The sequence below is a fragment of the Nothobranchius furzeri genome, chromosome 17 (assembly GCF_043380555.1).
Source record: "Nothobranchius furzeri strain GRZ-AD chromosome 17, NfurGRZ-RIMD1, whole genome shotgun sequence".
In the NCBI taxonomy this organism is placed as follows: Eukaryota; Metazoa; Chordata; class Actinopteri; order Cyprinodontiformes; family Nothobranchiidae; genus Nothobranchius; species Nothobranchius furzeri.
This window is the reverse complement of record NC_091757.1, coordinates 57,882,144-57,907,690: the sequence shown is the minus strand read 5'-3', so window position 1 is coordinate 57,907,690 and position 25,547 is coordinate 57,882,144. Positions and strand designations below refer to the sequence as shown.

General features: G+C 44.7%; 3 protein-coding genes across 4 annotated transcripts in view; 2 read left to right on the top strand and 1 right to left on the bottom strand.

The window, feature by feature from the left end:
- jak2b (Janus kinase 2b) overlaps positions 1 to 10,010 on the top strand; it is a 32,216-nt gene extending 22,206 nt beyond the window's left edge. For both annotated transcript variants that reach the window (XM_015973239.3, XM_015973240.3), the window contains 12 exons: positions 726 to 813; positions 1,276 to 1,403; positions 1,514 to 1,649; positions 1,856 to 2,007; positions 2,155 to 2,305; positions 2,414 to 2,529; positions 2,626 to 2,815; positions 3,705 to 3,829; positions 3,914 to 4,086; positions 4,289 to 4,406; positions 9,131 to 9,244; positions 9,682 to 10,010. In XM_015973239.3, coding sequence (XP_015828725.3) covers positions 726 to 813; positions 1,276 to 1,403; positions 1,514 to 1,649; positions 1,856 to 2,007; positions 2,155 to 2,305; positions 2,414 to 2,529; positions 2,626 to 2,815; positions 3,705 to 3,829; positions 3,914 to 4,086; positions 4,289 to 4,406; positions 9,131 to 9,244; positions 9,682 to 9,789 — 1,599 coding nt within the window. In that variant the 3' untranslated portion in view covers positions 9,790 to 10,010. The remainder of the gene's footprint in view (positions 1 to 725; positions 814 to 1,275; positions 1,404 to 1,513; positions 1,650 to 1,855; positions 2,008 to 2,154; positions 2,306 to 2,413; positions 2,530 to 2,625; positions 2,816 to 3,704; positions 3,830 to 3,913; positions 4,087 to 4,288; positions 4,407 to 9,130; positions 9,245 to 9,681) is intronic.
- Positions 10,011 to 11,926: 1,916 nt separating this feature from the next.
- Positions 11,927 to 16,534, top strand: zgc:114041 (monocarboxylate transporter 13). The gene is made up of 4 exons (XM_015973241.3): positions 11,927 to 12,367; positions 12,442 to 12,585; positions 13,885 to 14,661; positions 16,216 to 16,534. The coding sequence occupies exons 1-4, from the start codon at positions 12,166 to 12,168 to the stop codon at positions 16,392 to 16,394; spliced, it is 1,302 nt and encodes a 433-aa protein (XP_015828727.3). The 5' UTR covers positions 11,927 to 12,165; the 3' UTR covers positions 16,395 to 16,534.
- Positions 16,535 to 19,196: 2,662 nt separating this feature from the next.
- gldc (glycine dehydrogenase (decarboxylating)) overlaps positions 19,197 to 25,547 on the bottom strand; it is a 21,093-nt gene continuing 14,742 nt past the window's right edge. Inside the window, exons 18-25 of the mRNA XM_015973242.3 lie at positions 25,476 to 25,547; positions 25,279 to 25,391; positions 25,052 to 25,193; positions 24,757 to 24,868; positions 24,587 to 24,682; positions 24,334 to 24,506; positions 24,176 to 24,256; positions 19,197 to 19,651 (exon numbers count right to left, since the gene is read on the bottom strand). The exon at positions 25,476 to 25,547 is cut by the window's right edge and continues 78 nt beyond it. Of these exons, the coding sequence (XP_015828728.1) occupies positions 19,511 to 19,651; positions 24,176 to 24,256; positions 24,334 to 24,506; positions 24,587 to 24,682; positions 24,757 to 24,868; positions 25,052 to 25,193; positions 25,279 to 25,391; positions 25,476 to 25,547 (930 nt within the window). The 3' untranslated portion in view covers positions 19,197 to 19,510. The remainder of the gene's footprint in view (positions 19,652 to 24,175; positions 24,257 to 24,333; positions 24,507 to 24,586; positions 24,683 to 24,756; positions 24,869 to 25,051; positions 25,194 to 25,278; positions 25,392 to 25,475) is intronic.

Sequence of the window (25,547 nt, the reverse complement as noted above, 5' to 3'; positions counted from 1 at the left end):
TACGGTTTGTCTTTGTTTACTGTTTGTCTTTGTTTACTGTTTGTTTTTTGTTTACTGTTTGTTTTTTGTTTACAGTTTGTTTTTGTTTACTGTTTGTTTTTGTTTACGGTTTGTCTTTGTTTACTGTTTGTCTTTGTTTACTGTTTGTTTTTGTTTAAGGTGTGTTTTTGTTTACGGTTTGTCTTTGTTTACTGTTTGTTTTTGTTTACTGTTTGTTTTTGTTTACTGTTTGTTTTTGTTCACGGTTTGTTTTTGTTTACGGTTTGTTTTTGTTCACTGTTTGTTTTTGTTTACTGTGTGTTTTTGTTTACAGTTTGTTTTTGTTCACGGTTTGTTTTTGTTTACGGTTTGTTTTTGTTTACGGTTTGTTTTTGTTTACGGTTTGTCTTTGTTTACGGTTTGTTTTTGTTTACGGTTTGTTTTTGTTTACGGTTTGTTTTTGTTTACTGTTTGTCTTTGTTTACGGTTTGTTTTTGTTTACTGTTTGTTTTTGTTTACGGTTTGTCTTTGTTTACTGTTTGTTTTTGTTTACTGTTTGTTTTCCTTTTTGGGAAACGGTGAGCTCTTCAGATGATCTGATTCTGCAAACGCTTCAGGATTCCTGAAACTGTGGAGCTACTGAAATGTGATTGTTCCACCCGTATGTCTGATGGTGTACACTTGTATATATTCTGTCCTCTGTCTACATTTAAACGTGCCGTTTTCATTTTGTTTACTTTCTGCAGTCTTTCTTTGAAGCGACCAGTATGATGAGCCAGTTGTCCCACAAGCACCTGGTCCTGATCTATGGTGTGTGCGTCTGCGGAGAAGAGAGTAGGTCTGCTGTAGAGCATTCATAAAACTCAACACTCGCGTGGAGAAGACCCTTAGCCGTGTCAGTTAGGCTCAGCGGTAACCCTAACCTCCTCCTGTAACATAAACCTGTAATCAGTCTGCTGGTGTTGGGTCAACCTGAGCAGGATCTTTAGACTAAAACAACGTTATCACGGTCAGAGTCATGCTGTTATTGTCTTCGATATGTTAAACATATTTAAAAGTCCAGCGCTTAGTTTGAGTGTTCTCGTTTGTGTTTGATAAGAAATGTTTACAAAGAGCAGCAAACGTTGTCTTCATGGCCCGTTTATATTTCTTTACTAAGAAAGGAGAAATGTATAACGAAAGTGCAAAGTTGGTCCTAAACGAAGAGACGATGTTAAAACGTCTGAGCATTTTCATGTCTTCATTTAGAACGTTCTCCTGGAAACTGGGATATAAATGTATTTATTTTATTTGTAGACATCATGGTGCAGGAGTATGTGAAGTTTGGCTCTTTGGACACTTACTTGAAGAAGAACAGGAACACTATAAAAATCCAGTGGAAGCTTGAAGTGGCGAAGCAGCTGGCCTGGGCCATGAACTTCCTGGTACACATCTGTACTCTGTCACATTTGACCTGACTAGCCTGTTGCTAAAAAAGACCAAATCAGTTATTTTAATGAGATGTCTTCATAGCTAACCCTTCCTGAACCTGCAGGAGGAAAAGCACCTTTTTCACGGGAATGTGTGTGCCAAAAATGTCCTGCTGATGAGGGAAGAGCAGAGAGGCTGGAACCCTCCTTTCATCAAGCTCGGTGACCCTGGGGTCAGCATCACTGTCCTGCCTAAAGAAAGTGAGTTCACCTCTAACCCCTGCTGAGTTGTTATAAGCTTGTGTAAGCAGCAGGGGGCGCTATGATGCTGTCTGGTGAGCCTGTAGTGCACTTAGGAGAATGAACTCAAGTACAAGTCGGTACATTTTTATTTGATCTATAAATGCATGAAGTCAGACATTTTCCAGCAACTGTTTACTGAAATATTTGAACTGTTTTGGTTTCAGTCCTGCTTGAGAGGATCCCGTGGGTTCCCCCTGAATATATCAAAGAACCTGTGAAACTCAACCTGGCTGCAGACAAGTGGAGTTATGGCACCACGTTGTGGGAAATCTGCAGCAGTGGAGAGAAACCTCTAGCAACACTTGACAACGCCAAGGTAGGCTGGGGTGACATCAGATTACATGTGCATCCATTAGGGACGGACTTCCTACATGAAATCTTTGCGCTCATGTTTTCACATCAGGATGTTTTTGATGCTTTCTATTGTGGGTCTTAATCTAAAAATCCAACTGATGCTCTTTAGAAAATCCTTTTCTACGAGGATCAACATCATCTTCCTGCACCAAAGTGGACAGAGCTGGCTAATCTGATTACCAGCTGCATGGACTACGAGCCCGCCTTCAGACCCACATTCCGCGCAGTAATCCGCGACCTCCACGGCCTTTTCACACCAGGTGGGTGTGTTCATTTGGGTTTACTGTCCAGAGATGATGATTTTAATGTAGGTTTCCCCAGATGGTGTTCTGTCGCATACATGTATGTTTGTCCTTCCATGTGTTTAGACTACGAGTTGATCATGGATGAAATACCACTAATCAGGACAGCTGCTACGTTTGAGGGCCAGGAGCCTGCTCTCTTTGAAGAAAGACACCTCATTTTCTTACAGTTACTCGGCAAGGTGAGAAGACGTGTGTTTGTGTGTGACTTAAAAAAGGTAGGCCTAGGATTCAAACAACGAGTTAAACACGTGTGGTTGTACGTCTTCACTGTTCAGGGGAACTTTGGCAGCGTGGAGATGTGTCGCTATGACCCGCTCCAGGACAACACGGGGGAGGTGGTGGCTGTGAAGAAACTCCAGTACAGCACCGCCGAGCACATCCGAGACTTTGAGCGGGAGATCGAAATTCTAAAATCTATTCAGCATGAGAACATCGTCAAGTACAAGGGTGTTTGTTACAGCGCAGGTATGGCTGGGATCCAGGGACGGGGGCATGATCCATGAGAATGACATCATGAGTGTTTTTGAATCAGATCTCTGAATTATAAAAGAATCACAACTCCAACCCAGAAACAAGTCAGAAAAGATAAAAACAAGCTTTATTCACTCTGTAATAGTGAAGGACCCCCCCCCCCCCCCCCCAAACCCTGCTACTATTTCTGGTTTCCCTTTATTTAGTGTTTGACGTTAATGTTACAAATCATGCGGTTTAAAGGTGTCCTAGACCTTCACTTGTTGTTGTTAAACAAAGGCGGCTGGAGCTGATGAACGTAGCGTCTCTGACCTGCTTCCTGTGTAAATTAGTAATGTTGTGATGGCCACGGAGAACCGGTTCCTCAGACCCACCGCCTTAAATCTGCATGTCCCAACTCACTTCAGCAACAGAACGCTGGTCGCAGTAACGCTAATCACACAGCGCCAGGCCAAGCTACCGCTAACGCTAACTCTAGCTACCGCTAACGCTAGCTTTAGCTGCTAGCACCTCTGTTGGACCAAGAGTAAAACACTGATGAATGTTGGAGAACCACCCGTTCCAGGATGACTAAACATTCACTGTGTGTTCTGCACATGCTGATATTGCCTTGTGTTGTTCAGCCCTACGTTATGAATGAATGAATGAATGAATGAATGAATGAATGAATGAATGAATGAATGAATGAATGCCAGATAGAGCCGCAGCTGTTCCCTTGCGACCCCGCTCTTCCACACACTCCCGCACCGTGTGAGACCCAGGAGAACATTTTTAAACGTGTGAAGACGACCCAGCAAACAGTTTCCCATAAATTTAGTTTCATGGTTTTTTTATTTGTGTGTCGCTCAGATCAACGTTTGATGTTTATTTTTTTCTTTTCCAGGTCGACGGAACCTTCGACTTATTATGGAATATCTTCCTTTTGGAAGTCTGCGAGACTACCTCATAAAAAACAAGGAGAGGGTAGACGACAAAACACTCGTCCATTACGCCTCTCAGATCTCTAAGGTGCTGCTGCCTGCTTGTTTGTCTTTAACAGGTCTGCTGTGTCTGACCAGTGCATGCGGTTGTTTTTATTCAATCTTCTAACAGGGTATGGAGTACCTTTCGATTAAGCGGTACATTCACAGAGACCTGGCAACACGAAACATCCTTGTTGAGAGTGAGCTGAGAGTGAAGATCGGCGATTTTGGCCTCACCAAAGTTCTGCCTCAGGACAAAGAGTATTACATGGTCAAAGAGCCAGGAGAGAGCCCAATATTCTGGTCAGATCACGTTTTGCTGCTCTGCTGATTCGACTCAAACATGAAAAAACAAAAAGCTTTAACCTTTAAACTGAAGTGAATCATTTTTTGCGTAGAAGCTAACCTAATGCAGCAGTTTTCATTTGTTTAGGTGTCCAAGCTGTGATGCTTCTTATATGTAGCCATGTCAAGGCACTCATATGATGATATGTGTGCTCGGTAGGTATGCCCCTGAGTCACTGACAGAGAGCAAGTTCTCTGTGGCGTCGGACGTCTGGAGCTTTGGAGTGGTGCTTTATGAGCTCTTCACCCATAGCGACAAGAACTGCAGTCCTCCTGCAGTAAGTAATAAAACACAATTACACGCCTGTGCTGGGTTTTAACCTTCATTACCAAGTAAATGTTAAAACCACCGAGTAGTGACTCCCAACGACCTTTACTGCTCGCCTGTTTGCCTCTTTGCACCAATTTGAATTCAAACATCTAAGTAGAGGCCTTCGAGACAAGTTGTGGTCTTGTTCTTTGGCCTGAGTTTGGGCGTCGTCATCCCGCTTGCATTCGCCCCGTTTCCCGCTCTACCTGTAGCATCTGTTGGGGCTGCAGTAACTGGAAGGTCACACCAGAAGCAGATTGTATAACCTGGAAGTGATAAAGCATCGATTAAAATAAATATAAATCGAGCGTTTTTAATCAACTATTTATTAAAATGATGTGAGTAATCATGTCAGCCCTACGTACGAGCGAGTCATAAAACTGATGACCTTTGAACATCTAGCTAACAAATCTTGCATCCTTTTGCTTTCTGCAGAGATCTTTGGTGTCCAATCCTGGTCCTCAAGGGCCACCGTCCTGCATGTTTTACATGTTTCTTTTAACCTTGACCAAAGTGCCATGAACTTAGCATAGCATAGTTTATTTATATAGCACATTTAAAACGCAGCATCAGGCTAAACCAAAACACAACCATTCGAAAGAACTATAACAGAGGATAAAAATCCCAATCAAAGGCAGATAAAACATGATGAATACTAAGAACACATTAAAACAACGGTACAATAAAACACTAAAACAAGTCACTGTCTAAAAGCCAAAGTGTAAGAGTGGGTCTTTAGCGAGGTTTAAAAACCGCCAGAGACGGAGCCTGCCGATCTCCAATGGGCAACGAGTTCCACAGCTTTGGGGCAGCATGGACAAATGCTCATTCACCCCGCGATTTGAATCGCATCCGCGGCGTGCACAGCAGCAAAAGGTCTGCCGACCTCAACGTGCGCGTGGGCACGTATGGAGTGAGCAGGTCAGAGAGAGAGGGAGGTGCCAGGTCATTGAGAGCTTTAAATACAAAGGTCAGTAACTTAAACTGCACTCTGAAAATGACAGGGAGCCAGTGAAGACATGCCAGGACAGGGGTAATATGGCTACGTCGGTGTGTACTCGTCAAGAACCTGGCAGCAGCGTTCTGGACGACCTGCAGTCATGAAAGTTGGTTTGAGTTGCCAAAAGGAAAGGGTAGTTTTAGGAATTTTTGCCATCAAACATTATTACACTGAGTCGAACTAGAGATTCCTGTCGTTTCAGCATCAGAATGGCCGTAGTTTTCACCAGTAATGAGTTTAAAGTGGATTTTTCTGTTTTATTGAGCTAAAAGTTCTTATTACTCCCTTTTTGTTTTCTTTACAACTTTCTGACCTACAGAAATATTTGTCCGAATCCACCAGAAAATCAACCTTTTTTTCATATTTGAGCCAAACTGGCGTCTTAACTGCAAAATATTAGAAGTTAGAAAGTAAAAAGGCAGCAAGGTAGAAAGTAGCAGCATCCTGGAGGAGCCAGTGTTAGCCGTTAGTGTTCGCATCCTTGCCAGTCAGGTTGGCTAACCTCTAGTCAGGCTCCAAGTCAGCACCACCTCCACCCAGCCAAGAGGAAGCGCTCTGACCAGCAGCAACACCCGTCGAATCCAAGCATTTTGTTTCCAGGTTGAGGGAATCACTCTTAAAAATAACTTGTATTACATTCAATAATAACAATAGTATCAGCGGTAATAGTTTACTACATGTGCCCATCTTTTCTCTGGAAGGTGTAAAATGGCATGTTACAGGTCACATTTGTGTAAATGTACCTGTTTTAGAAATCAAATCAATATAAGAGAAGTTGTGTATAATTACGTCTTTAGGGTAGAGCCCTGCACGGGCCTAAAATCTGAGCCCGTGCAGGGCTCTACTTTAGGGTTTTTGAGTCTTTAGTCTGAGAGACGAGTCTATCCCGGTGAAAGAGCCTCGAGTCCTGAGCAGACATGTAGAAACTGTTGAGCTGAGCAAATACATCAAACACAAGTCAGCTCTCACAGTATCTTCATGTGGCATCAGAGTATAAAGTTTCTGACAAATGGAGGAACAAGCTGCAACACGTGAGTCATGTCAACAGGTAAAGGAGGGTTGTCTGCCTGTGGGGAGTCGTAACTGATGGTGTTCACCTGCATGATTGATGTTAAAGCCTTCATTGTCTCTGGGAACATTATGTACTGCGGAGCTGGACGTCTGCATTCAGAAGGCGTAACTAAACATTCCTTCATCTTGCTCATTTTACTGTGTAATTTAGTGATTTTTCATTATCCTGCATCAGCCCGATGTTGAGCCCCGATAATACAAACGATGACCTGTTCTGCATGTGAGACAGAGTAGTTCACCACATCAGCACATGTACAGGGTCCGAGAACCCCACTGAGGAGCGTGTACCTGAAAGTAGGGCCGTGCCATCTGACGATATAACATCGTTAAGGACTATAAAGTGATGACGATCTACCGAAGCTCGGAGATCGTCTGCGTTCTGTCACCTGTGCCTTTATTTCTGGATGCGTCTGTCGGCACGACGGCCACACCGAGAGCAAGCAGGCAGTGAGTTGGTTGGTTAGGGTTAGGGTTAACCCTGGTTAACGCTGGGGTGTTCGTTAGAGCAGAGGAAAACAATCGATGCAAAGATTAATCTTTGAAGAAGCACGCCATGCTAGGTTATAGCGGCTAGCGTTAGCCACTAGCTTGCTCTGTCTCTACGCGGTCATTAAGTGTGTTCTCACGCGTCAGCTCGACCAGGGAACCTCTGGGTTCATGTTGTGCTCTAAACTTTACATTTAGCTTTGTGACTTTTATTATTTGGAGACGTTTGTGTGTGTTAGCGAGCTTTTCCCTGTGGCTGCCAAACCCCGCCCTCGCGTAATCAGGAAAAGGCTACGGAGAGCAGTGAGGGACAAATGGTGGGCGTAATAGGGAGTGTAATTCTGACTATGAGGATACATCGTGAATTTAGCTTAACAGGATAGTCCCGCAGCGCTCCTCTGAGAGAGTGGGGGTGGGGTGGTTTCTCACCAGTAGCAGCTGATGGAGGGCTCTAGTTTCGTTGCGCCGTTCGTGTTGTCGTGTCAGCGGACACGGTAGGGTCGGGGAGGGGGGCGGAGCATGATGCTTAGCCTGGCGGGCTGCCAGGCTTATAAAGCGCTGGGGGAACCCTGCTAGTACTTCAGGCTCTTATTATTCAGTATTTCCGCTCCGCCTCCCTTTTTTAATGGTTTCTAGTCTAAACAGTAAAATGCTGGAAGTAAGTGTTTTAAATCTTTCCTCACTTATTGGCTTGCCACAGTAGTTTGAGTAGTTAAAGAGCAAGTCACCCCCACATCAACTGTTTTTTGCTGATGAACCATATAAGTGAGTCTCTAATCATGATGGTAAATGGCCTGTATGTGTGTAGCGCCTTCTTAGGGTTCTACGACCCCCCCACCCCCGCTTCACAACACAATCAGTCATTCACCCATTCACACACTGGTGGTGATGAGCTACGATGTAGCTACAGCTGCCCTGGAGCACACTGACGGAGGCGAGCCTGCTGAGCACAGGCGCCACCGGTCCCTCCGACCACCACCAGCAGGCAAGGCAGGTTAAGTGTCTTGCCCAAGGACACAACAGCAGAATTCTCTGGTCGGAGCCGGGATCTAACCTGCAACCTTCTGATTACTGGACAACCTGCTCAACCTGTTGAGCTGCTGCTGTCGTGCTGTGTAAATAGTGTAGTCGATAATTTGGCACTTTAGTGCATCTTTGTTAAAATTTAAATTTTCTGCCTAAAACTGTCCGTGTTGCGCCATCGTCAGGTAAAAATTCTGCACTGCATTTAAATTTAAATCTGCCATTGCTATTGGCTAAGAGCTGGTACATTATGATGTCACAATGTCTCTGTGAGGCTGTGTATTAGGTTAGCGGCTCTGCCCTCTTGGTCTGCCAGGCAACAGGAAGTGGGAGTGGAGGAAGACTCTGGGAGGGGTGACTTGTAGCCTGGCCTGCCAGACTCCTCCTCTGTTTAAATCTGCACAGAGAAATAACCCCGCCCAGCGAGAATTCTAACCGAGCCAATCAGCGCTGAGCAGCGTACGTCACACCACAACGCCGAGTTCGTCTTAAGCATGGCGACTGAAGCGGCGGCTCTTTCCTCTTCTAAATGACTCGGATGTCTTTAAAACCACAAGTAGAAGCGCTAAAAGCCTTTCTTCTAAAGAAAGATGTCTGCGCTGTCGTCAGGCTCCATTTTTACTACAGCTAAAAACTACAGCGTCGCGGACGTCACACACAGCGACGCTCAGTTTCTCATAAACAAGGAAGACCGTGGCGGAGTTTGCTGCGGCTCTTTCCTCTGCTCTAAATGACTCGGATGTCTTTAAAACCACAACAAGTAGAAGCGCTAAAATCCTTTCTTCTAATAAAGTAAAAGATGTTTGTGCCGTTACCAGACGCTATTTGTTTTACTACAACTAGAAACTACCGCGCCGCGCGGTACAGTCGGGATTTCCGTCTTATTTCTGATTGGTCATTTTTGAGCTGCCTAGTCCCGCCCCTCAAGTGCCGCTCTGCCGGTGAGTTACCAGACTCTCTCTCTGTGCAGAGTTAAACAGAGAGAGAGTCTGGCAGGCCAGGCTAGGTGACTTGCTCTTTAAATTTCCAAAAGCCATTGCTAAATATTTCTCCTACATACTTCTCTAAAGGCTCACTCACTTTCTCTTCTTCTGCCTCAACTTCCTGCTCAGGTGTTTATGTCGATGATGGGCAACGACAAGCAGGGACAGCTGATTGTCTACCACCTTATTGAGCTCCTCAAATCAGGCAGCAGGCTGCCTCAGCCCCTGGGCTGTCCCACAGAGGTAGGACCATCTATTCTTCTAAAAGCTCTGTTTGCCTTCTAACTGCAGTTCGTTCCAGGGCCTGATGTGAGGTTTAATAATAACCTGGATATGTTCATCATGAACAATTTAGCTCATTCTTTGCTTAATGTAAAGATGCAGCGTAGAAACTGCTCCAGTTGTAAAACCTGACCGCAACCCACAGCAGGCTGATGAGTTCTGACGGTTTTTATTTCAACATCACAGATTTTTGTTTCCTCTTCTCATGAATGGGAAGTTTTCTTGCTCAGCCCGAGTCCTCATCAGTCAGTTAATACTTCTGCAGAGGCCTTTTGTTTTCTCCACCAGCTGAGATGTGACCAAGCATGTGTCCAGATTGTTGAGTAACCAGCTCTGTCCTCCCACTGTTCTCTTTTCCTTTACTGCTAATAGTTTCATCTTCCTCCTCTGTCCCTCAGATGCACGAGATCATGGAAGAGTGCTGGGATAAAGACCCCACCTTGCGTCCTTCTTTCAACGAGCTAGCACTACGCATCGACCTGTTCAGGGACAGCAAGGAGTTTTAAAATATGGTCACGCTCCCTCCTCAACCAAGACACTCTAAACGTTGTTGTGGCTTAGGGGCGAAAGCCAAAGGGAGCATGTGGCAGAGCAGCACGACTGGAATAATGGTGGCATGGACTAAAGAACTACTGCCGAGGTGCCTTTAACCAAGGCACTTTTCTGTTGGGGAGCAGCTTAGTGGCCTGCAGCAGGTCAGAAGTGGTCAAACTGTAGAAGGTGATGTTGCTGAAATGAGCAAAAGAATTTGGTCAAAGTTTTAAAATAAGACTTGAAGACTTTATAGACTGTGAGAAGACTGTTGCCAGACCTGAAGCTAAAGATGCTTGTGCTAAACAAGTTCTGTGTGTGCGTGCGTGTGTGTGTGTGCGTGCATGTGTGTGTGCGTGCATGCGTGCGTGTGTGTGTGTGTGTGTGTGTGTGTGTGCGTGCGTGTGTGTGTGTGCGTGCATGTGTGTGTGCGTGCGTGCGTGTGTGTGTGTGCGTGCGTGTGTGTGTGCGTGTGTGTGTGTGCGTGTGTGTGTGTGTGTGTGTGTGCGCGCGTGCGTGCGTGTGTGCGTGCATGCGTGCGTGTGTGTGTTTATGTTGTCCATACAAACAGCTAGCTGGCCTAGCTACTGCAATCCTCTTTTGCCACCAGGGAAGAAGTTAACATAAACAATAGTCTATTTTTATGTTTAACCACATTGTAGAAGTGTAATTGTGTACATATGTGCTGAAAAATTTTATAATTTTATAAAATTTAAATATTGTAATGCTATATTTTACATGCCAGTGAACTTCATTGTAAATTAAGTTCATACTGAGCTGATTTTCAAAAATCTGTTTGTTTCCAACATGAGAGGTGGTGTGAAAATTAAAACATATCTGTGAAGTGATTTTTTTTTTGTTTGTTTGTTTTGTTTTGGTGTCCGTAGCTTCCGCAGAAATCCTATTGTGTAATTTAATATGCTGGCAGTCACAAGGCCCGCTTGGAAATTAGAAACAAAACACTGCTTTCATTTATTAGCCCTCAATTCCTGACAGTCGGCGTATGAATCAAGAAGTTTTTCAGTTTAAAGAGCAAGTCACCCCCTACCAGAGTCTTACTCCACTCCCACTTCCTGTTTGAAAAATGCAACAAATGCTGTTGCCTAGCAGACCAAGAGGGCGGAGCCGCTAACAAATATCATATGGTACCAGCTAATGTTCTAGGGTACCTCTTAGCCAATAGCGATGGCAGATTTTCATTCAAATGCAGTGCAGAGTTTTTACCTGACAACGGCTCTACACTGACAGTTTTAGGCAGAAAATTTACATTTTAACTAAAGTGCTAAACTATTGACTACATGTGTCTGCAGCATGATTAGACACACATTTATATACCGTAGTTCATCAGAATAAAAGTTGATTTGGGGGCGACTTGCTCTTTAAAAGATGCCGAGAAGAAAATAAAACCCACAACAGTAATATTGGTGTAATATTCAACATATTTTTTCCTAAATGTTTAATATAAATGTCCCATCAAAACATACTCATGTAAGATGGGACATTTGCAAATTCTACCAAATGGTGATGTGATATTTGTTTAGAAATATTTTTTAAATTTAACAGCATTAATTTTCCATTATTGGTTATAAACTGACTAAATTGGAAAGAAATTTTATAAACCTTCAGAAAAAAGATCTCTTAAATTTAGTTATATGAATGAAACGTGAAGTTATCATTTGAAACTTGAGATTGAGCAATTTCATATTTTATTTTGAAATCCGGATGTTACCTAGGGTTAGCTTTAGCTTTACCAAATCCTTGAACGTTAGCTGTTTATTTTTCCACAAATTAAAGGTAATTTCAAGCTTAAGTTTGCAGCGGTCTTAAAGCTAATGCACTGTAACATTTGTACGATAAATGCGAGGAATGTGTGCAGCTATAAGGAGACATGTTGAGGTTTTCCGGGTCGAGGCGTTTCGGTGGAGTTGCCGCCGAAGCCGCTTCTCAGCCTTCTGAGACGACAGGAGTTGGACCAACCGCAACAAAAACAGATGTGAGGCTTCCCTTTTACATATTGGGTTTTTTTCTGAAACTCTATTTTTAAATGTTATTTTTTAAGCTTTATCTCTATTTTTCACCTTTTATTTTGAAGCATCGTTGTTCAAAGCATCATGACCAAATATGGTTTTTAAAGCACTTTCCGGCTTCTTTTCAATTGCACTATAAATAATGTTTTAAATGGAGAATGAAATAAGCCGTAAACACACCGGCATGTACAGCAGCGGTTCTCACAGCTGCTAGGCATGTGTGCGCCTTGGAGGTGGGTTTTCACGAGTCCTACCCGCACTGGGGGGTTATTACACAACAGCCTGCAAGTGCAGGCAGGGGAGCAGCCTGCTGAGTAGTTCGAGATGAAGTCCAGGAGAACAGGACCTCCTGGTGGGGTCTATGGCTGGGTGGTGGTCACATCAGCCTTCTTCGTCATGGGACTCACTGGAGCTGTCCTCAAGAACTATGGCCACTTCTTCCTGGACATACAGAGTCACTTTGGAGTTCTGACCAGCACTACCTCATGGGTAACCTCTACAACTATTGCCATGTTCCACATTGGAGGTAAGGGTTCGTTATTTGTTATGAACTCATGTTGTTTTTCTTTTCTTCTAAAACTTTTTACTTTTCCTTCTCAGCTCCAGCAGCCAGTGCTCTGTCCTTGAGGTTTTCCCAGAGGGTGGTCATCATAGTTGGGGGCCTTCTGTGCACCACTGGGATGGTCCTGGTCTCTCTGGACCTCAGTCTGCCTTGGCTCTACCTCACAATGGGAGTCCTGGAAGGTAGCACGCTTCACTTTGCACACAGAACAGGAAAAGATGAGTTGTGTTGCCAACAGACTTCCCGATAATTCTTTTATGGCTTTTTAATCTAATGCTTCTTGTGGTTTTTTGTTGTGTGAAACCAGTGGTGGAAGAAATACTTGATTTTTTTTCTTTACTTAAGTAAAAGTACAACTAACAGGTAAAATACTTAGTGGAAGTATTCGAGAGATGGTTGATTTAAATAAAAGTATTAATTATGCATCAAATGTTCCTAAAAGTAAAAGTATCCAATTAACATTTAAGTATTCGTTGTGTGTAGATGTGTACTGTCGGAGCACACATTCAAGTACTTTTACTTTAGAATAGGGGTGTGTGGCTGGTCTCCATCAGACCGGAGATGCGGTTGTTGGTGGGAAAAACGCAAATAAAGTTCTTTGAATTTTGAAAGTTTTTGAAACTGTAGTAGAGAAGAAATATCTATAACTAGTAAAACTAGTATAACCAGTAAAAGTTAAAAGACCTCCAGAAAAGGACTTGAGGAAAGTCCAGAAACAGAAATATTGTACTTAAATGCAGTAACTAAGTACTTGTACTTCATTAAATTCTATCACTGCCAGAAACCCGATTGCAAGTGAATTATTTCCTGAAATGATTTCCCCACCAGAGAACGTCAGAAAAAACTTTCAGGGTTTAAAAATATTTTTACACTTAAAGCAGATTTTTTTTCCTAACTTCTTTAAGGCAGAAATGATTTATTGCACCTCGAGCCCCTTTCCCTACGTCCGTGCTTACACAGAAGGTTGCAGGTTCAATCCCAGCTCCCACCAGAGAATGCTGCTGTTGTGTCCTTGGGCAACATACTTAACCCCCTTTGCCTGCTGGTGGTGGTCGGAGGGACCGGTGGCGCCAGAGTTCGACGGGCCTCGCCCCAGGGCAGCTGTGCTTACATCGTAGCTCAGCGTGTGAGTGGGTGGATGACTGATCGTATTGTAAAGTGCCTTGGGGGGCTGCAGAACCCTCAGAAGGTGCTTTAAGGCCATTTTTAAACCACATTTAAGACTATTTGTCAATAAGAAATGCTGCTGACTGCACCAGGCCAGTACTTCCACTCTGTGGTGATTTGGCTAACGCTGAGCAGCTCAGCTCAGATGCATGGAGCTGAAGGGACTGCAGGCGGGCGTGGCAAAACAATACCCTGATGTGTTGGGTTAGGGTTGGGTTATACCACAGTAACCACCACCTTCACGGTCCTGAAAGGGGAAACTCCAGATTGCTGCTTTAAAGGGATGAATGAATGTTCCCTCTCCTCTTTTCCAGGTGCAGGCTTTTCCTTCTCGTGGGTTCCTGCCGTGAGCATGGTGAGCCACTACTTTACGAAGTGGCGGCCCATCGCCTACGCTCTCGCGAGCTCAGGGGAGTGTGTGTTTGCTGTGGTTTTCAGCCCCCTCTTCAAATGGCTGATTGACATTTACTCCTGGCGGGGGGCACTGCTCATCATCGGAGGCCTTCAGCTGAACCTGTGTGTGTGTGGCATGCTCATGAGACCCCTGGAGACAAACCACACGACTTCACAGATAGACCGCCCTGGAGGCGACGCTGCTGAGACCCCATCAAAGACAAACGCCACCTTCCAGTGCAGCCTCATGAGAAAACCTGAATTTCTTCTCTACATCCTGTTTGCCATCCTAGCAGCTGCAGGGTTTTTTGTCCCCACTCTGTTCCTGGTTCCCTTCGCCGACAGTTTGGGGATGGATCAGTACTGGCCGGCCTCTATCCTCTCTGGTCTGGCAGTAGCTGACCTGGCGGGGAGGCTGTTCTGTGGGTGGCTCACCAGCATGAGGCTTCTGAGGAACCTGCAGCTGCTCACCATCGTCACCAGTCTGCTGGGGGTGGTTCTGCTTCTGCTACCCATCAGCTACAACCACTGGGCCCTCATGGGCTTCTCTTTGCTCTACGGCTTCCTGTTTGGCTGCATGGTGGCCATTCACGTCACCTCCATAGTGGACATCGTGAGTCTGGAGGGATTCGACAGTGGACTGGGGCTCTTTATGCTGTTCAGGAGCATCGGAGGCTTCATTGGTCCACCAGCTGGAGGTGAGCAGTCTGTTGTTGTGATGTGTGTGTGTGTGTGTGTGTGTGTGTGTGTGTGTGTGTGTGTGTTTGGGTTGCAGCTGGGATGTAATCAGCAGGAGAGCTGCTGCTGTTGGTAGGTCTGTCAGATTTACATATGCTGACATGTTTTTAGGGTTTTCCTGACAAAGCAGAGGAGTGTTGAAGCCAAGAGCTTCTGTGACGTGATGACACCTCCGTAGGTCTTTGGCCTGTTTTAACTCCCTTTTTGTGATTTTTATGTTTTGACCACCTGTTTTTTCTCGGTTGGTTTAATCTGGAGTCATCTATTATATTGTAATAAAATCTATTTATTACTCATTATGGAGCTTTTAGCCTCAGCTCCAGCCGCAAGTTCCCATCATTTCTTTTCTTTTCATCTTTCTTTCACTCTTTCATTTAAAATGGATTTGCTAGAGTTCACAGTCCTGGAATGTGTCATGTGATCACTGAAGCTGACCTGATGGACACACACACACACACACACACACAAGAATACTGTGCTTTTCCTTGATGTTAGACGAGATTCTTGTCGGATTATCGTGTTTCTGCTTCAGATAGGGTCAGGATAATGACACAGAGCTGTAAAGGTTCCCAGCAGCCCTTGCATGGATTGTCTTCTATAGCTGCTGTGTTTTGAGGACATGTCTTCACCAGTGAGACCCTACCTGCTGCAACAAGGAAATAACTCTACACTGTTGATCGTCACCATCGAAACCAGTGGTGCTCAAACGTTTCACTTCCAGACACGAAAAACAGCAATTTCCCTAACACACACACACACACACACACACACACACACACACACACACACACACACACACACACACACACACACACACACACACACACACACACACACACACACACACACACACACACACACATTCACACACACAACACTTTTAATGTTATTTCTGTTTTATTAACAACTGAGTAGGAACGTTTCATCACTATTCCTGACAAACATGGGAACGTCCATCCCGTTTGTGCATCTGTGATGGGAATTCGTTCAACAGAAGGAGTGCACACTTCCCAAGCAGGCCACGACCGCACAGATGCATCACATCTGTCCAGCTGCAGCGATATTATCAAATCTGAGGCAACATGATGGCAGAAATCCTCTTGGTCTGGCAACCACTGCAACCATCCTCGTTACTAAAATAAATATTAAATTCATTTGTTATTTTTCACTGAAAAAATAAATAAATAATAGCGTGTTAACACAAAACCTTTATTCAGAAGGAGATCCATGCAGCTGACGTTAAATGTAGAAGATTATGTTAAAGTCCTCTGATGTGAGGCTAGTTTGGTTTGTAATCTGCTCACGTGGGTTTCATCACCGTCACCAGATGGAGTGTTGCACGAGTGCACACCAACACGTCCGATTATGACAACAGCTGCAGGTTTACGTAGCTGAGCAGAGACGGCTTACTGCAGACTCCCCCGACCCTGACCCTGACCCCGACCCCGACCCTACCGGGGCACGCGGACGCTTCGGAGCACTGATGTGTTTTTGTTTCCTGGTTTCTTGTGCAGGCTGGTTGGTGGACCAGAACAAAGACTACAGCTCCGCCTTCTACCTGTCGGGCTTCTGCCTGATTTCTTCTGCGGTGTTTGTCGTCCTGGTCGACTGCCTGATTCAGAGGAAGAACTCTGGAGATCATCAGACCGTCCACCAGCAGACGGGAAACGCGTTAAGAGACGCTGCTGCATGAGCTTTACTTGAGATGAGTGTTTAGTTGTTTGGTTTGATGCCGGCACCCAGATTGAGCTCGTAGAGCAGGTCCGTGTCACCAAACACTTTTTATAGAAGTTTGAGGAATTCTCGTGTAAAAACAACAAAACTTCGTCAGATTTCTACAGTTTAAAGAACATTTACAGAGCAAACATCCACAACTACAAATCCTCACTTTTATCAGTGTTGTGGGTGATTTACCAAACGCTTCATACAATACTAACTTTTACAGCTGCACTGATCTTTCCACACATTCATTTATTCATATTTAACCGTTTTATCTTGCGGCACCCTTTTCTCCTCCGCCGTGCGCGTCGTGGTTATTCTGAGCTGGTCCAGTAGCAGGAACACTCGGGTCCTGATTTATAAAAAATACTCCTAACTCTTTCATTTTGCTCTCCCTGAAAGTAAGACTTCTGTGTCTAAAGGATCTCCGTCGGCTTTCTGTTCACAAAACCAGCAGCGCTAACGACATGCTGGTGCAGGGTTAGGGTTAACCTAACATGACCACCGTAAACACATCAGACGTTATAAAGACCGAGAGATAGAAGAACAGGGAGAGTTCAGCGGCGTTTGTCCTGAACCCGCCTCCAGTGCGCTCCGGTAACAGGACAGGTGTGTAATATTCTAGATGTAAGACAGCTTTTAATTAGTCCCTGTATGGCTTTTCTGGCAGAAGCATCAACTTCAGTGAGAAATTAAACATCAAACACTCTAGAACGTTCCCATCATGGCGGCCGTTAGCTCCGGTTACGTGGAAAATCTAAAGCGTTTACATTTTTAACACCCCCTTACTTCCGAATGTGTTGAGAGTAACAGCGTTTAAGTGTAATGACATTACTTTTTAGGTAACAGAGTAAAGTATGGGTCTTTTCCCATGGTTGCTACACCGTGCCCAGTAAGGGGCGTGTCACTCATGTGGCTGAGTTCAGCACAGCCGTTTCAGGCTCTGACACCTTCGAGAGAGAGCAGGCGGCCATGTTGTTACTAGTAGAAACTATAATGATGCGTATCCATAAGAACTACATCCAGACTGGGTCTGTACTCCAGATGTCTGTAACGATGTTGTTCTTATAGAAATTAACATCTAAGATCTCCATGGCAACAGTCCTACTGAATGAACTCGTCACATACCAGTGTGTTACAGAAAGTTCCTTTGCTATGTAACTAATTACTTCTTTAGCGTGGTAACTGAGTTACTAAATTACATTTTGTTCAACGAAACCTATTTGCTCCTTTTTATTTTCAAACTGCAGCTTTTGTTCCTGCTGAAAGTTTTGCTCATTCAGGCCCGACTTTACCCTTCTTAGCAGAGCCGACCACCTCAGAGCAGATGTTCTTAAAGAGCAAGTCACCCCCACCAGAGTATTACTCCGCTCCCACTTCCTGTTTGAAAAATGCAACAAATGCTGTTGCCTAGCAAACCGAGAGGGTGGAGCCGCTAACAAATACACACACACACACACACAGGCACACAACGACATTGTGACATCATATGGCACCAGCTAACATTCTAAGGTACCTCTTAGCCAATAGCGATGGCAGATTTAAATTCAAATGCAGAGCAGAGTTTTTACCTGACGACGGCTCAACACCGACAGTTTTAGGCAGAACATTTAAATTGTAACTAAAATGCACTAAAGTGTTAAACTACTGACGACACGTGTCTGCAGCACGACTAGACACGCGTTTATATAGTTTATCAGGGAAAATAAAGTTGATTTGGGGGTGACTTGCTCTTTAAAGAGAACGGAAACAAGAAACCGAACAGTTTAACTTTGTTCAGTCGCAGATTCTTTTAGTTTTGGTTCTAGAAATAAATCCAACCATGAATGAGTTTCTGAGCTGATGAGATGACAGGATCCAGGGTTAATTTTTGCCCTGAACGACCAACTTCTGAACTAGTAAACCGAACGAGCCTACGGAGCAAAGTACTCATCAGGAGTGTTAATCATCATCATCGTGATTCCTAGGCACAATAAACAGTCCCCGGTCTGTTTAAAGAATAAAACAATCAAGTATTGACCGCAAAGTTTAAAGTATGGGTCTTTGTTTTATTGCCAAGAAATCTCATGAAAACTTCTTAAAAAAGATTTAATAAACAAATCAGCCTTTAAAAGTCCAATTAAAAACCCGAACAGATGGACTCTCGTTTTCACAAGTGTGTGTGTGTGTGTGGGGGGGGGGGGGGGGGGGGATTTTTTCCTAACATTTACATTTTTATGTGGTTTTGGTATTTTTTTTTTTTAGAAATTTTTACAGTTATATCATATTTTTTCAGTTATGTCATGAGTTTATGCAAAAGGCCTAATTTCAAACCTTTGATTTGTCATTTTTCATGTTTCTGCCTTTTATCTGACTAATATCAAATATTAATAATCCAATCTGCGGGCTTTTTTAAGACTTTAGTTTTGAAATGTTGGTCCGTCCTCACGAGTGCATTTTTCCAAATGTATAAAAGATTTAGAAGATAAAATATTAAAATCCCTCAAATGGGAACAATTATCCGTAGGACCGAATGAGCCCACAAGGTGGCAGTGTTGCCTCCTGTCTCAAAACATCAACACACTTGAAGACAAACATGTTTAATGCAGACGTTTTTATCAGATTTAGAAAAACTAGATTAGAAAACGATTCTTTAAATTTACGACTAACCCGTTCACAAACGGCTTCAAATAACCGATCATATCAACAAAATCTACAGAAACTACCACTGTCCAGAACCTGGGTGGAAAAGGAAGTAAAGACCGCTCAAAAAAAGGGGGGGATCACAATTCAACAGCGTTTTAAAAGTTTATCATGAAGCTTGTGGTGGGCGCAGAATAGGGAAAGCAAACAACTGCACCATTTGGTCCGTTTCAATAGTTCAAGTTGGGTGTGAGACCTGCCCCAACCCTGGTGGAGCCCCACAGAGCCCAGTCCCAATGTCCACCTGGCAGGCAGGCGAAGCCGTCTGCGTGGAGGAGTTAAACACCGAGCGAGTTTACAACTCCTTTTAGAAAGGTTCCAGCTCATGTGACATCTACACTGAAGAACGTCTGATGTTTTAGTGCTCTGAGTGCAGGCGGGACATTGGGACGACGCTGTAAACACGGTCTACGAGGAGGCTCGCTTCTCCTCATACGGGGACTCGTACACCTCCATGGGTGGGCAGGTGCACACCAGGTTCTGGTCGCCGTAGATGTCATCAATCCTCGAGATGGTCGGCCAGAACTTAGTCTCAGGCCTTATGAAGGGCTGCAAAGAATAAAAGTACATAAGACTTCTTTAATTACAATAAAATCGTAACACTGGTGCCAAACAGGATTAACTCAAATGTTGTATTGACAGCTGCTAAATCTCTGAAAACAACGTTGAGCAATTTTGTGGGTCTAATGATTTGTTTTTAAGTTTGTAATCCGTGTTTGTTTCTGGAGAAGTTCGGGTTAGGGTTGTTATCTATCTAGATTACAGCTCGGGCTCTAGATGGAGGGTTAGGGTTGTTATCTATCTAGATTACAGCTCGGGCTCTAGATGGAGGGTTAGGGTTGTTATCTATCTAGATTACAGCTCGGGCTCTAGATGGAGGGTTAGGGTTGTTATCTATCTAGATTACAGCTCGGGCTCTAGATGGAGGGTTAGGGTTGTTATCTATCTAGATTACAGCTCGGGCTCTAGATGGAGGGTTAGGGTTGTTATCTATCTAGATTACAGCTCGGGCTCTAGATGGAGGGTTAGGGTTGTTATCTATCTAGATTACAGCTCGGGCTCTAGATGGAGGGTTAGGGTTGTTATCTATCTAGATTACAGCTCGGGCTCTAGATGGAGGGTTAGGGTTGATATCTATCTAGATTACAGCTCGGGCTCTAGATGGAGGGTTAGGGTTGTTATCTATCTAGATTACAGCTCGGGCTCTAGATGGAGGGTTAGGGTTGTTATCTATCTAGATTACAGCTCGGGCTCTAGATGGAGGGTTAGGGTTGTTATCTATCTAGATTACAGCTCGGGCTCTAGATGGAGGGTTAGGGTTGTTATCTATCTAGATTACAGCTCGGGCTCTAGATGGAGGGTTAGGGTTGTTATCTATCTAGATTACAGCTCGGGCTCTAGATGGAGGGTTAGGGTTGTTATCTATCTAGATTACAGCTCGGGCTCTAGATGGAGGGTTAGGGTTGTTATCTATCTAGATTACAGCTCGGGCTCTAGATGGAGGGTTAGGGTTGTTATCTATCTAGATTACAGCTCGGGCTCTAGATGGAGGGTTAGGGTTGTTATCTATCTAGATTACAGCTCGGGCTCTAGATGGAGGGTTAGGGTTGTTATCTATCTAGATTACAGCTCGGGCTCTAGATGGAGGGTTAGGGTTGTTATCTATCTAGATTACAGCTCGGGCTCTAGATGGAGGGTTAGGGTTGTTATCTATCTAGATTACAGCTCGGGCTCTAGATGGAGGGTTAGGGTTGTTATCTATCTAGATTACAGCTCGGGCTCTAGATGGAGGGTTAGGGTTGTTATCTATCTAGATTACAGCTCGGGCTCTAGATGGAGGGTTAGGGTTGTTATCTATCTAGATTACAGCTCGGGCTCTAGATGGAGGGTTAGGGTTGTTATCTATCTAGATTACAGCTCGGGCTCTAGATGGAGGGTTAGGGTTGTTATCTATCTAGATTACAGCTCGGGCTCTAGATGGAGGGTTAGGGTTGTTATCTATCTAGATTACAGCTCGGGCTCTAGATGGAGGGTTAGGGTTGTTATCTATCTAGATTACAGCTCGGGCTCTAGATGGAGGGTTAGGGTTGTTATCTATCTAGATTACAGCTCGGGCTCTAGATGGAGGGTTAGGGTTGTTATCTATCTAGATTACAGCTCGGGCTCTAGATGGAGGGTTAGGGTTGTTATCTATCTAGATTACAGCTCGGGCTCTAGATGGAGGGTTAGGGTTGTTATCTATCTAGATTACAGCTCGGGCTCTAGATGGAGGGTTAGGGTTGTTATCTATCTAGATTACAGCTCGGGCTCTAGATGGAGGGTTAGGGTTGTTATCTATCTAGATTACAGCTCGGGCTCTAGATGGAGGGTTAGGGTTGTTATCTATCTAGATTACAGCTCGGGCTCTAGATGGAGGGTTAGGGTTGTTATCTATCTAGATTACAGCTCGGGCTCTAGATGGAGGGTTAGGGTTGATATCTATCTAGATTACAGCTCGGGCTCTAGATGGAGGGTTAGGGTTGTTATCTATCTAGATTACAGCTCGGGCTCTAGATGGAGGGTTAGGGTTGTTATCTATCTAGATTACAGCTCGGGCTCTAGATGGAGGGTTAGGGTTGTTATCTATCTAGATTACAGCTCGGGCTCTAGATGGAGGGTTAGGGTTGTTATCTATCTAGATTACAGCTCGGGCTCTAGATGGAGGGTTAGGGTTGTTATCTATCTAGATTACAGCTCGGGCTCTAGATGGAGGGTTAGGGTTGTTATCTATCTAGATTACAGCTCGGGCTCTAGATGGAGGGTTAGGGTTGTTATCTATCTAGATTACAGCTCGGGCTCTAGATGGAGGGTTAGGGTTGTTATCTATCTAGATTACAGCTCGGGCTCTAGATGGAGGGTTAGGGTTGTTATCTATCTAGATTACAGCTCGGGCTCTAGATGGAGGGTTAGGGTTGTTATCTATCTAGATTACAGCTCGGGCTCTAGATGGAGGGTTAGGGTTGTTATCTATCTAGATTACAGCTCGGGCTCTAGATGGAGGGTTAGGGTTGTTATCTATCTAGATTACAGCTCGGGCTCTAGATGGAGGGTTAGGGTTGTTATCTATCTAGATTACAGCTCGGGCTCTAGATGGAGGGTTAGGGTTGTTATCTATCTAGATTACAGCTCGGGCTCTAGATGGAGGGTTAGGGTTGTTATCTATCTAGATTACAGCTCGGGCTCTAGATGGAGGGTTAGGGTTGTTATCTATCTAGATTACAGCTCGGGCTCTAGATGGAGGGTTAGGGTTGTTATCTATCTAGATTACAGCTCGGGCTCTAGATGGAGGGTTAGGGTTGTTATCTATCTAGATTACAGCTCGGGCTCTAGATGGAGGGTTAGGGTTGTTATCTATCTAGATTACAGCTCGGGCTCTAGATGGAGGGTTAGGGTTGTTATCTATCTAGATTACAGCTCGGGCTCTAGATGGAGGGTTAGGGTTGTTATCTATCTAGATTACAGCTCGGGCTCTAGATGGAGGGTTAGGGTTGTTATCTATCTAGATTACAGCTCGGGCTCTAGATGGAGGGTTAGGGTTGTTATCTATCTAGATTACAGCTCGGGCTCTAGATGGAGGGTTAGGGTTGTTATCTATCTAGATTACAGCTCGGGCTCTAGATGGAGGGTTAGGGTTGTTATCTATCTAGATTACAGCTCGGGCTCTAGATGGAGGGTTAGGGTTGTTATCTATCTAGATTACAGCTCGGGCTCTAGATGGAGGGTTAGGGTTGTTATCTATCTAGATTACAGCTCGGGCTCTAGATGGAGGGTTAGGGTTGTTATCTATCTAGATTACAGCTCGGGCTCTAGATGGAGGGTTAGGTTTGTTATCTATCTAGATTACAGCTCGGGCTCTAGATGGAGGGTTAGGGTTGTTATCTATCTAGATTACAGCTCGGGCTCTAGATGGAGGGTTAGGGTTGTTATCTATCTAGATTACAGCTCGGGCTCTAGATGGAGGGTTACGGTTGTTATCTATCTAGATTACAGCTCGGGCTCTAGATGGAGGGTTAGGGTTGTTATCTATCTAGATTACAGCTCGGGCTCTAGATGGAGGGTTAGGGTTGTTATCTATCTAGATTACAGCTCGGGCTCTAGATGGAGGGTTAGGGCTGTTATCTATCTAGATTACAGCTCGGGCTCTAGATGGAGGGTTAGGGCTGTTATCTATCTAGATTACAGCTCGGGCTCTAGATGGAGGGTTAGGGCTGTTATCTATCTAGATTACAGCTCGGGCTCTAGATGGAGGGTTAGGGTTGTTATCTATCTAGATTACAGCTCGGGCTCTAGATGGAGAACGTTCAGAAAAAACACCACAAAGGTTCAAGTTTTAATACATTATTTGGAATTTGGGTAAAATGTCTGAAGGAGAAAAAAATGTATTTGCTTAGACCAGAGGCATCCGATTCTTGTCCTGGGGGGCTGGTCTCCAGCATGTTTTAGTGGTTTCCCAACACACTTAATTCAGTGGTTGAATCGCCTGTGCAGCAGCTCATCAGGCTCTGCAGAAGCCTGTTAATCGCCTGCTAAACTAAAACGGGCTTGATACCAGGACTCCAGGCCCAGAGTTCAATAGCCCTTGCTTAGACATTCGTTGGGTAAAGGCCTGTTACCCCAAAACCCCCGTTCCTGCTTAAGTGTGTCAACACGTTTAACAGAAAACCGCCAGAAAGTCGTGTTGAAGCGGTTAAAATGTGCAGTTTTCACCACTAGATGGCGGTAAAGTTTGAACGTGTTCCCCAAAGTGGATTTGAATGATAAACGTGAAAACTGCGTTCTTTTAAAGCAGTAGTGACTAAATATTTTTTAAACAAGTTGATGTTTGGATTCCCAACTGTTGAAGAACCAGAACATTCCTGAACCCAGCTTCTGTCACGATCAATGATGGAAAATAAACACTAAATGTTATAAACAACTGTTTGTCTTCCTCGTCTCACAAAGTAAGTGTGCTAAAACCGTTTCAAGCAACATCCAAACTTTGAAAATAATTCAAATTTCAATGATTTCAATCAGCTGTAAGAACTAAACACTCACCAACGGGAACGCCGCGTGCTCTCGGGAGTAAGGTCTGTCCCAGTTCGAGGATGAAATGCATGCCAGAGAGTGAGGAGCCATCTGCACAGAAAACAACACAAAACGTCTCAACGGTCACTGCGATAGCTTTGTCACCTTGTCCAAGTTAAGCAGTGTACCTTGAGCGGGTTAATACGAGAGTCCATCCTTCCCTCCTCGATGTCTGCGATCTCCTGACGGATGCCGAGCAGGGCGTCGCAGAAGCGGTCCATCTCAGCCTTGTCCTCCGACTCCGTGGGCTCAATCATGAGCGTACCAGCCACCGGCCAGGACATGGTGGGCGCATGAAAACCTGCACAACAATCCAAAACCATTTCATACCCTCAAGCAGCTTCACTTCCGGATTTGAAGGAATGCGTGCGTTAATCCCACCGTAATCTTGCAGCCGCTTGGCCACGTCCACAGCCTCGATGTTGGCCGTTTTCTTGAACGGCCTCACATCCAGAATAAACTCGTGAGCACAAAAACCTTCCCAGAACAAACAAAGTCTGGTTCACTGCCTGGGATAAAGGCTTGCGTTCATTACTAGAGCAAGACTTCACCTTTCCGGCCTTTGAAGAGGATTTTATAGTGACCTTCCAGCCTCTTGGCCATGTAGTTGGCGTTGAGGATGGCCACTTGTGTAGCATGAGTAAGCCCCTTGGAGCCCATCATCTGTAGACGAGAATAAAGCTGATTTATTCATCAACCTCCTGGTGAAAAAGACGTGACGCCAGCTTGAGGGTTGCTAATCTAATGTCTGCTCAGTGTTTTAGTCCTGTTCTGACTCAGGGTCACACTAAAATAAGTCCTCTAGAACCAGTCGGACACATAAGCATCCCGGCGACCTGTGCTGACCTTGATATAAGCCCACGAGATTGGCAGGATGGCGCTGGAGCCCCACGGAGCGGCGCTGATGGTTCCCAGGGAGCTGCTGCTGTTCACCGACCGCATGGGGACCACCGGGTGGCTCGGCAGGAAGGGAGCCAGATGGGCCTTCCTGAAGAGGACAGCACAGTGGAGGTTTGTGTTTGTGATCATCAACCCCAGAAACGGTTAGCTGCATGAGTCATGTTGGCACTTACACTCCGATTGGGCCCATGCCAGGTCCTCCTCCACCGTGAGGGATGCAGAAGGTTTTGTGCAGATTCAGGTGAGACACATCAGAACCGTAATCTCCAGGACGACACAAGCCCACCTTGAAGGACGCAGCAGATGGAAACAATCATTCAGAAATTCACCTTAGAAGTGGAAGAACTCCTCTAAAGTTCATCAGCATCACCTGAGCATTCATGTTGGCACCGTCCAGGTAAACCTGACCGCCGTTGTTATGAATGAGGTCACACACGTCCCT

Coding starts and splice junctions, on each gene's coding strand:
- zgc:114041 (XM_015973241.3), top strand. CDS start 12,166: ATGAAGTCCAGGAGAACAGGACCTCCTGGTGGGGTCTATGGCTGGGTG. Junction 12,586..13,884: donor CACAATGGGAGTCCTGGAAG/GTAGCACGCTTC, acceptor CCTCTTTTCCAG/GTGCAGGCTTTTCCTTCTCG. Junction 14,662..16,215: donor CATTGGTCCACCAGCTGGAG/GTGAGCAGTCTG, acceptor TTTCTTGTGCAG/GCTGGTTGGTGGACCAGAAC.